The following is a 12008-nucleotide window of genomic DNA, read 5'->3' on the forward strand; positions in this document are numbered from 1 at the left end:
TAGTGACAAAATGAAGCAGTGAAGGTCAAATTTAATATGGCTGGTCTATATGTTAAAGTATTTTATGATTCAGCAGGAATGAGACGCAGGGAGGAAACATTAGAGAACACCTTAAATACAAAAGTGGGTGAAACTGCAATAACATAACTACACTAAAGATCTGGAGCCCTCTAGACTGGTTGTGAGGGTGGAAATTCTGGAAAACAGTGGAAGTCTGACTGTATTTAGCACTGGATGCAAGCCAATTTATTTAGCAGTAACAGACTAAAAATATGAACAATGCCACATTTTTGCCAGTCGACGGCAGAAAGAGTAACAACAATGTGTAATAACCGGTTTTCCTCTCCAAACAGTTCACTAAAATTAGGAGATAATTCACTTTTAAAAGAAGCAGGCAAGAACGACAATCTGTGGAGAGGTTGCTGCCACTATTTCTTTAATTTAGAATAGTGTTTCCCAAACCCTGGCCTTCCAAGTGTTCTGGACTTGAACTCCCAGAATCCCTGATCATTGGTTAAGACAGCTGTGGCTTCTGTGGATTGAAGTCCAAAACCCCTAGAGGATTAAAGTGTGGGAATCACTGATCTAGAAGATAAATACAGTTCAACAATAGGACAACTGAAAGAGATTACAGACCCAACACAACAATTCAGGCAGAAACTGTTTCACATGTAGTAAAGGAAAAGCAAAAGGGGTCTTCCAATATCAACCATAAAAGCTGTAACACCTCAGCATGTGAGAGTCCAAAAGTGGCAGGCTCAAACCCAGAACCTCAATCAATGGCTGATACCAAATGAGACTCCCCGCTGGGCACACAGAAAACTGGGTGACTTGGAAGGCGCTGAACAGACTGGCTCTGGCACCACGATATGCAGAGCCAACCTTAAGAAATGGGGCTACATAGTGGAATCCACAACATGTGAGTGTGGAGAAGAGCAAACCACTGACCACCTGCTGCATGCACAATGGAGGACCTTCTTGCAGCAACACCAGAGTCACTCCAAGTGGCCAGCTACTGATCAAAGGACATTTAATCAACTACAAAGCTTACAAACTTTCTGCTTTGTCTGTTTGTTTTGTTAAAAATGTAATACAACTGTCTGGTTGCTCCTGACACGATAAATAAATAACCATAAAAAAAATAATGTAGCCATGTGTTCTACAGAATAGATATTGTAGCATCAGCAGAATAGGGGTAGACTCTTAAGAAGGAAAATGAATTATGAGTCTAGTCTCTCAAAAATATGTGAAGGTGAGTTAAGACTTCATGAAATTCCTTAAAAGCTCTCCATTTGCCCAAAAACAGTTTTCAACACAAATTTCTATGTTGTCCTAAAAATAACTATTCATTATTATAGTTGGCATTCCATATTTAGAGATTCTGCTTTCACAGATTCAACTATGCAACAACTTCAAAAAAAGCCCCAAAAGCAAACTCAGACTTTGCTGTTTTTCTATAAGTGGCATCATTTTACTGTGCAATTGTATATAATGGGACTTTAATATTCAGGGATTTTGGTATTCATGCGGGGTCCTGGAAGCAAATTCCAAAGGCCACTGTACTCTACTGAAGACCATGAATATCGCTGTTGAAGAAACTGAGAGCCCTATTTAGTCCTGCATTCTATTCGATGAGTAGCCAACCACATGCCTCTGGTAAGTTTAAAAGGACAGGAGGATAACAGCCCTCTCCCACTACAAACCATTTTTTTCATGTATACATTTTCCCAGATGGGGTGACTAGTTTTCTTTATGTAGTCTCACCGTGGATTCGTACAAAGACATTGTAAGACCAACACTTCCATTTTTTTCCCATCTTACTTTCTAGTCCCCATTGGGAAGGTGATGGTGGGGTATTAATCAAGTTTATTTGTTTATTTATTTAGTAGTAGTAGTAGTAGTAGTAGATGCTGGGGAAAATGCAAGGAAAAAGGAAGAGGGGCAGACCAAGGGCAAGATGAATGGATGGCATCCTTGAAGTGACTGGCTTGACTCTGAAGGTGCTGGGGGAGGTGACGGCCGACAGGGAGCTCTGGCGTGGGCTGGTCCATGAGGTCACGAAGAGTCGGAAACGACTGAATGAATGAACAACAACAAGTAGCTTCCACCTTTCCATAGCTACTCCCTCAACAATACAAGCTTGTGAAATGGGAGCATTCTGCACAGGATTGTTGTAAGAAACGGGATAAGGCAATAAGGTGGTTGTTTTGGAAACTTGTGTGTGATTTTGTGTGGGTGTGTGTTTTGGACCATGTGCTCTGTCTGATGACATGGTCTAAGAGAATCGGCTTCTGATGAGAAGTGTGTGGTGATAGGCAAAAAATCATTGACTTGGTTGAGGGCGGAATTATGAATCACTAGCTCTCTAGATCTGCTGCTTCAGGCCCTGCAGATTGGAAGGAGCAAACTTCGATCTCTACAATTGTACCTTGGAAGGTCCTGCAGATTGGAAGGAGCATATGAAATGGAAAACGTGGGCAGCCAAGAGTGGTGTGATAGTGCTTTATAAGACAGCTCAACATAGACAATGGGGGAGCTGCTGCAGTGACTTCCAATACCTTCGCTATGTTTGTTTTCCTTCATGTGCACATGGGAAGCTATAGTTGCAGCAAATGCAAGCTGAATGTCACAGTCCAACAATCTGAGGCCCACATACTTACACTTCATTCTATCAGGAGAGTGACTTTTTTGACAGAAATGGGTAGTTTCTCCTGACACCTTCTATGAAAACTAGAGGATGCTTCTAGAGAGCAGGGGAATTACAAAATGCAAGAGGCAGACACATGGGAAAAACATGATATACAGAAATAGAATTATAGGAACCATTCTCTGAGTATAGAACTATAAAACTGATTCCAAGGCCTCCCCTTAATAAGAAATCATGAAGCTGAAAGAAATAAAAGCAGTTATCTCAAGGGGAGAAAAGATTCATGTTCCACCAACTACCACATTTGCTCGAATCTAATGCTATTTTTTTCTTTTTTGACTAAATGACCTTGCTAAAATTGGGGTGTGCATTAGATTTGCATCATATAGTAATGTTAGTGCTGAGCCAAAGCAAAAGGGGAAAGTGCCTCAGGAGCTGCACCTGGAGCTCCTATTTGAGGGACATCATCTCTAATTCAATGCTATGCTCAATGCTATACAATCCTAGGATTTGTAGTTTGGTGAGCAATCAGTATTCTTTGGGAGACAAGGCTCAAAATCTTGTAAAAACTCCAGCACCCAGGATTCCATAGCACTGAATCAAGGCAATTAATGTGGATTTATTCTACAGCACAATGAAGAGGTATAGTAGTAGTAGGAGACTTCAAGCACTCTGATAATTACAGAAATCAAATTATACCAAGAATTTCAGGTATAGCAATTTCTTCACTTGGCCTTCTGCCAATATCATTGTGTAGAACAGTGTTTCTAAAACTCTGCTCCTCCAGATATTTTGGATTCTGACTCGCACAATTCGTAATTGCTAGTAAGCTGGCTGGGATTTCTAGGAGCTTAAGTACAAAACACCTGGAGGAGCAGAGTTTGAGAAACACTGGTCTAGAAGATGGAAGAACTAACATTGTCTAGGCCACACTTTACCAGAATGTCTGAAAGAATATCTGGGGGTGGGAGGTATAAGATGAATCTTGGCTTCCATACTGGGGGATAAATAAATAAGCAATAAAGGGAACAACTATGTTGACTCTAATCTTAACCAACAGAAAATAACTTGTTAATGAACTGGTAGCATGGTAGTGATCATGTTCTCCTGCAATTTGTCTTACAGAGGTGGAAAGATGTCAAAAAAAAAATTGGATACGCACTCCAGACTTCAAGAATTTTCTGTAAGCTTGAGGGAATACTAGATGAGATCCCATGGTCAGAAATGCTCAAAGGGAAGGAAGTAAACATCTTTAAAAAGTGAAATACTAAAGGTACAATTGTAGAGATCGAAGCTTGGTACAGTAGGAAAATAGTGCACATGTAGTGTATCTTGGTTTCAGTATCTCTCTATTAATTTTCTCCACACTACATCTACATAAATAAAAATGTAATGTTAGTTTGTGGGATTAACATAACTCAAAAACCACTGGACAAATTAATACCAAATTTGGTCACAATACACCTATCAGACCAATGAATGACCATCACTCATAAAAACACTGAGAAACACAGCGGAAGGGACTTAAAAAGCCAAAAAAGCAAAGAGATGCTACAGCACATGCACAAAAACAATTCCCCGGGCAAACCCCCCCCCCCCAAAAACACAGACACAATAGCATATCCACACTCTGTTCTGGACTACAGCTCCCAGCATCCCCTAGACCAGGCCCTTTAGGAGAGGAGGATGATCCAAATGCATGGCTTCCAAGATGCAAGTTTTCTTCTCATTGGATTCCTTTGAGAGCATCCAAATCCCTGCATATTTCCAATTTCCTATTCCTGGACTGCAACTCCCAGCAATCCTCCAAATAGAGATAGGTAGGTAGGTAGGTCAGGAGGACTGCTGGGAGTTGCAGTCCAAGAATAGTTAGAGAAAGAAGAACGGGGAGAAAGTGGAAGAGAAAGAAAAGGGGGGGAGAAGGGAAGAGAAGGAAGGAAGGAAGAAGAAAAAAAGGGAAGGAAGGAGAGAAAGAAAGAAGGAAAGAGGGAGGGAAGGTTGGCCACATCAACACATGGCGGGTACAGCTAGTAGTTTAATAAACCTCTAACACTGTCTTCCTTGCTTGTCCTATAGCTAAATCCACCTGTATATGCCAGATACGGAGGTTTTAACAGATCAAAGCTTTTAAAATGTTTTGTATGGCATACGTAAGACTTTCTGCCTGTAGATTATGACAACATTGTATTTCCTCTTCTCCTGTTATTGGTATGCCTCAATCAATCGGCTTTAAAATACCCCACCCTGGGCAATAAGCCTCTTCCCCTTGATTCAACTCTCTACAATGTGTTCAACACAGACAATCTCCCCACAGAGCAATGCCAGCTCATCCTCAAAATGACAACACAATAGGACAAGATGCAACCTCCTTCTGTTACTCAGCAGATGAACAGAAGCTTTATCACCTTCAGACTGGATTAACTGTAACATATGGGTGGGGTGGGAGAAAATGCAAAGCTACTCAGAAACATCAGCAGGTTTAAGGCAGCTGTCTCTTTCCAAAGAGTTGCTTTTACCTTATAAGTAATGTTATAACACTTACATGTGATAGGCACCATGTTCTACTATGTTTCTAGTGCTTTTAATACTAGGAATCATTGAATAGTTTTAACTGTGAAATCAAAGACCACCAGTCTAGTAGGTTCAATACATTATTCCTAATTCTTTGGTGATGAAACCAGGATGTTTGTTCTGCTATTCTGGAATGAAACAGGCACTTCTTGAACTTCACAGGAGATTAGTTCACTGATCTACTCCTGCAGGAACATATGCCACAAAGGCCAAGGCATAGCCTTTCTATGTGTAAAACGACGAATATATGAACCAAGAGTATAATGAGCTGTTAAGCTCATAAGCAATCATCATCATCTGCTAAGATAAAACCAAGTACAACCAAGTACATTTGGCCAAAAACCTTATATACAAAATGTGTGTGTCAGGTGTGTGTGTGCGCGCAGCAGTAATCAGTATTCTTTAAGCACCTACCACACCAATATTAATAACAAATTACACACTAACAAGTAGTGAGAATCCTTGAAGTTAGCAAGTCAGTCATCAAGCTAACTAAATTTGCTTCAACATCTCTTGTTTTTAAACATTCTCTTTTCAGACAGCTGAGATTTGTCTTTTTACACTGCAAGCTTCAGAGATGCACATAATATATACATTTTATCTTCATAAATTATGCATATAAATGGACAGGGCACAAACAACTGTCAGAAGGTTGCCAAGTAAGTTTAGAATTCTGTGCAAGCCTACACTATACACAGTCTCCCACTGACCATTATACCACAATGGCTTTCTAGGAAATGTCAACACTAAGCTATATCATCAGTCTGCTGACTGTGAGAGAAACTAAATATAAAGGTACCTATGCACCATGTTAAAATGCGACATAAGCAAAAGGAAATTATGAATTAAGTTATACAAAAGTAATGTGGAGCATCTGTTCATTTAGGCTTCTTTTGCTTTAATCATGCATAGCACAGTTAGGTTAGGAAAAGGAAGGTAGCCTAAATTTCCATTTTGAAGGTCAAAATTGGGAAAAGCTGATCCCAACTACATTCAACTTAAGGGGAAAAAACACTACAGCTTAATTAGAACACTACCCCCAGCTGTTCCTGGCACAGGACAGTGGAAAACAAGCCTATATATTTAAAAGTAACTATCCCTAAAGGCACCATATCCTGCCCGATCTTGGAAGCTAAGCAGCCCTAGTTACTACTTGGATGAGTGACTGCTACAAATATCAGGTGCTGAAAGTTATATTTCATCGGAACTGGCGGACACATCTCTGAGAGTTCCTTGTCAAAACTCTATTGAATTCATCCTAATCACATATTTTGATAGGCAACTTGATAGGCACATAAACACAAAGTCCTACAATACGGCAACTAGTTCCATTGGGTTATTCCAAATTAATTATTGTAGTTCAGTCAAAAAAGGATTGCCAACAGCACTGTGGAGTGGACATTAAAATTGCAAGTGCCTTTTCATGTAAAGATATTAAAGTGATGCACGTATGAATAATAAATCCCAATATCACACATGTACCAATGGGGAGAAAGTCTGCAATGACTGACCAAAAAGGTATCCTGGGAGCACAGCTGAATAACAACTGTGGAATTGGTTCACACTAGGAACCCTAGAAAGGGGGTCCAAATAAAATGAGTATAATAATATTTTCATACAATTCTATATTTGGAACATTGTGAAAATTTTTAAATGTAAAATTGTAGAAAAATGAAAAAAACCACATAAGGGTTCTGGAGAAGCTCACCTATGAAGAAACACGATCATATCTGAGACTGTTTATAGTGTTGAAAAAGGGAAAGGAAAGCCATGGGAAACATCAAGAAAAGCAAGAGTGGTAAGAAAAATGGTTAGAAACTTTTCTCCTGCTCAAAAGCATCCAGTGCTATACAATTAAGCTAAACGATGGGGGATTCAGGACAAAAGGAAGTACACAAGAACATAGTTATACTAAAATATGTTGATGACAGACAATAAGTTAGTCACTAGACCAGGCTAGAATAACTGTGACCTTGAGGTGTTTTGGACTTCAGCTCCCAGAATTCCTGACCATTGGACAAATTGGCTAGGTTTTCTGGGAGTCTGAGTCCCAAACATCTGAAGGGCCACATGTTTTGCAGGTCTAGACCAGACAAACTGATGGGGGGAAAATGATGGAGAGGTAAGAGAAAAATAATTAACGGTTACAACTTGTATTAATTATTTGCTCCCTCCAGGATCAAAGCCAGTTTGCCCCTGATTTCCAATTCAGTTTGCAAGCTTCTCAGATGCATATGACTGGCCACTCTGCAGACAATGCTGCACTAGAAAGGCATCTGGTGTGAATCAGAAGCCTCTTATGTACCTATTTCCAATAATTATATAAAAAATGATCCGAATTAGTTTCTAACAACATCAACAAAAAGACATAGGCAAATACTGCATATGCTAAATATTATGAGGAATGGGTGTAAAGCACTGAATATTTACATGTCAAGAGAAAAAAACCCTGCTTCTAGTATACCTTCCACTTATTACATGAAGGACTATTTATTCTGTGTTGATTTAAAGAAGTTTTGATTTAGACATCTCATCAGAAATGTTTCAATTATTTTTCAGATTCAACCATTACTGATTCTGTATCAGTTTCAAAGACAAAAGAATCCACAATTTTGTTAAACATACACAGAATTATTTTCCTTACTAGAATTCATTACATTAAGGATTTCATTCTGCTAAAACGAAATAATTTCACACTTAGAACCTATTTCAATCAATTTTAGTTTCCAACAGTAGCACCACACTTTACCTCTCTGCCAGTAAGGATGTGTCTTGCCAGCTTCACTTTTGCAAAATTCCCCTTTCCAATTGTTTTAAGAAGTCGGTAGTTCCCAATATGAGGTTGCTCGTCTGTGCAGGAAGCTATAGAATTTCTGCAGCGGGCCCCAGAGCGACTAGTTCGAGAGGAGACTTCCTGCCGTCCTTCACCATGAGAGGTGTGCTGTAATGAAGAAACAAAAGGTACTGAAATAAAATTGCAGTCCAATAAACTAAATAATGGAGTCACAATTAAACTGATGGAGCAACCATTTAAGACACACAAAGTACTACTTAACACAATGTTCAATATACATGGATTTGCTATCATTATAGATATGACTGATGGCTTAGCTTGAAAAGGGGACTAAACAAATAATAAACATGCATTTTTGCTCTGGCAGTTAAATTAAATCTCCACGATAACAAACTTTGCACCTCTGAACAGTTGCTGGGGGGGGGGGGGGGGAGGAACAAAGATGAAATGTGGAGACTTCACTACTTATAGGTTTACTAAATCATTTTAATAGCTAAAATTGGGGACAAGATAGGGACTGCATAGATTCTTTGTTTAGCTTCATAAAGTTTCATTTTAGAAAGTAAAAAAGGGGCCCAAAATTCCTAGTGAACTAATTATTACCAAATTCTTGATTTAGTAATTTTGCACTATTATATTCTGTCTTCGCTCCTAACCCTTTATATAGCAGTTTTTCTCAAGGCCATCAACATTTCCTCAATATTATCCAAAGTCTTCAACAGTAAGAGTTGTAATTCTCGTCCCAAAAGGAGAGATAATTATTGTGTTTTTGGAATAATATATATGTCAAAATTTGGAGAAAAATCTAGGGAACGATCAAGTACAGTGTGAAAACTGGAACTTACTTTTGAAGTACCATGCAAAAGATTGCACTGGTAGAGATGGTCCACATCTCTAACCAAAACAGAGCCTTAGTGTGCTTAATTTCATTTACTCACATTCACTCCATTACCCTTGTAACTTTCATTTTTCTGTTTGTCTGCCGCACTATTTTTGCCTCACTCTTCCACTCACTTTCCTTCAAACTGCCTTGTGGCAAGGATCTGCTTTTTGTTTATTTTTTCTCAGTAATGCAGAGTGTGCTCTGATAGAATCCAATTAATAAAATAGTAACTGATCACTTTTCTACTTTCATCCAAGGGCCCTTCTCTAAGAATCCATAAAGCATGTTTCTTAGGATTGCATAATTAACATTTGCAACAACACTGGTTTAATTGTAAACATAATCCTTCCTGAAGCTTCCTAACACTAAAAAGGAGTTCACTTCAGGTGTTCAATACCACTATTTTTTTGCCTCAGCTATATAATACTAACAATATAAGATCATCTCAAATACTATCACAGTTGAAAGAATAAAAAGTAAACATAAGCCAATGAATACCAAAATAATAATGTATAATGGAAACCATATATTTGCACAATTGATATAATTGAGAAGTTTAAACAGAAGCATGGAATTGCTAGACCTCCTTTGACAATGAAAGCTTGATTCTGCTCTTTTCAATACTTTTTAAGGAAACACAAATCTCCTCCAAAAATCAGCAGTGTGCCAGTCTGAATGTTGCACTAGGACTCCAGGAGGCCAGGGTTCAAATCCGCACCCAGCCATGGAAACCTACTGGGTGACCATAAACAATTCATAAATATTGTCACAGAGCAAGGCAATAGGAAGGCTCCACTTAACAACTGTTGCCTGTGATAGGTTTAACTTAGGGCTGCCATAAGTTCCACATCACCTGAAGGCACACAACAAGAAACATGACTGCCATGGGTCCAACAGCCATTTTTCTGTCTGTTAAGAACCTCAGTGGGCTCCATACAAAAACAAAATACAGAGAAACAAACACAGAAACACATCTGAAAGTGGCCAGAAATCAATCTCCAATTTTGAAGAACTAGGAAAGGTAGATCAAAACAGCAGAGGAGTTCTACTACTTCCATAAAAGGAAGATTGGTGCTAGCAAAGGCAATTCAATTTTGGGGAGGGGGAGAAGAGTTTGAAAAGAACACACAGCAAAAAGCTCTAAGTGATCCACATCACCTCATGGATCAATTCTGCCCACTGCTGTTCTATAACAAGGAAAATTATGTACTTCCAAGATGTACTTGGGATAAGTCAACTTCATGTATAACATGAGGACTGGTTTTTATGGAACCATAGAGTTGGAAGAGACCTCATGGGCCATCCAGTCCAACCCCCTTACAAGAAGCAGGAAAATCCCATTAAAATCACTCCCGACAGATGGACATCCAGTCTCTGTTTAAAGGTCTGTAAAGAAGGAGCCCCCACCACACTCCAAGGCAGAGAGTTCCACTGCTGAACGGCTCTCACAGTTAAGAAGTTCTTCCTCATGTTTAGGTGGAATCTCCTTTCCTATAGTTTGAATCAACGTCCTAGACTCCAGAGCAGCAGAAAACAAGCTTGCTCCCTCTTCCCTATGACTTCCGTTCAAATATTTATACATGGCCCTCATCATGTCTCTTCTCAGCCTTCTCTTCTGCAGGCTAAACATGCCCAGCTCTTTAAGTCGCTCCTCATAGGTCTTGTTCTCCAAACCCTAGATCATTCTAGTTACTCTCCTCTAAACACATTCCAGCTGCCTTAAAATGTGGTATTCAGAATTGGACACAGTATTCCAGGTGTGGCCTGACCAAGGCAGGATAAAGGGGTAGCATGACTTCCCTGGATCTAGACACTATGCTCCTATTTATGCAGGCCAAAACCCCATTGGTTTTTTTAGCGCCACATCATGTTGGCTCATATTTAACTTGTTGTCCACAAGAACTCTAAGATCTTTTTCACATGTATTGCTGTTGAGCCAGGCATCCCCTATTCTGTATCTTTGCATTTCATTTTTTCTGCCTAAGTGGAGTATTTTGCATTTGTATCTGTTAAATTTCATTTTGTTAGTTTTGGCCCCATCTCAGTGGTTCTCAACCTGGGATCCCCAGATGTTTTTGGCCTACAACTCCCAGAAATCCCAGCCAGTTTACCAGTTGTTAGGATTTCTGGGAGTTGAAGGCCAAAAACATCTGGGGACCCCAGGTTGAGAACCACTGCAACCTGTTAAGATTGTTTTGAATTCTGCTCCTATCTTCTGGAGTATTAGCTATCCCTCCCAATTTGGTGTCATCTGCAAACTTGATGATCATGCCTTCTAACCCTTCAGCTGAGTCATTAATAAAGATGGTGAACAGAACCAGGCCTAGGACGGAACCCTGCAACCCTCCACTCGTCACTTCTTTCCAGGATGAAGAGGACGCACTGGTGAGCACCTGTTTTGGGACCATTATTATGAATTTTTATACAGTATAACTTAAGAGTTAAGCCAACGGCCATTCAATGAAGAGGAAAAATGCTACTGCCTCTGAGGGGGAGTTAATAGAGTTGGTGCTTCGTTTAGGTTCTTCTGGGACAGACTAAGCTCTTCCCACTCTACTCAGAGAACAGGATGGGTCTTATTTGATAAATGATAAGGCACAGTTCTTACACTGACCCGCAGATAAGTCAACACAGGCTTTCAGGTTAATTTCTGTCTAAAATTTCTAGACATACAAGAGTAAACACAAAAAAATATATGAAGCACACAATATATGGAAGTAAAATGGCTGATATGAAAAACAACTGAAGTACTCATCACACCCCATTAGATTGCTTTAAAAGTGGAAGTGAATGAAGATGGTTTGGGGTTTTGCTTTTTTTTGGGGGGGGGGGTGTCAGAAAATTTAACTGGGTCATTTAATAGACACTCTAGTTAAGGTAATTTGGAAAAACAATCTTGTTGTGATAATATTATATTACAAACATACACCTAAACACATTCACCAAACTGCAACTAAATACTTTTTATGTTATAGTGTCTCATAACGAGTGAACAGTAGCCACCAAGGCAACTGCAGAGGACCTATTTCAGTTCAGTGGCATCTGGTTTCTATTCCCCCCTCCCAAACCGTATCTACTGCGAAAACAGAACAGCCAGCACTTAAAAAAAAAAA

At 39.4% G+C, this 12008-nt stretch overlaps 1 protein-coding gene across 12 annotated transcripts in view; it reads right to left on the bottom strand.

The window, feature by feature from the left end:
• MARK3 (microtubule affinity regulating kinase 3) overlaps positions 1-12008 on the bottom strand; it is an 80294-nt gene that overhangs the window by 54555 nt on the left and 13731 nt on the right. For all 12 annotated transcript variants that reach the window (XM_060754790.2, XM_060754807.2, XM_060754782.2 and 9 more), the window contains one exon: positions 7968-8159. In XM_060754790.2, the coding sequence (XP_060610773.2) occupies positions 7968-8159 (192 nt within the window). The remainder of the gene's footprint in view (positions 1-7967; positions 8160-12008) is intronic.

Source organism: Anolis sagrei, chromosome 1 (genome assembly GCF_037176765.1).
Source record: "Anolis sagrei isolate rAnoSag1 chromosome 1, rAnoSag1.mat, whole genome shotgun sequence".
Taxonomy (NCBI): domain Eukaryota; kingdom Metazoa; phylum Chordata; class Lepidosauria; order Squamata; family Dactyloidae; genus Anolis; species Anolis sagrei.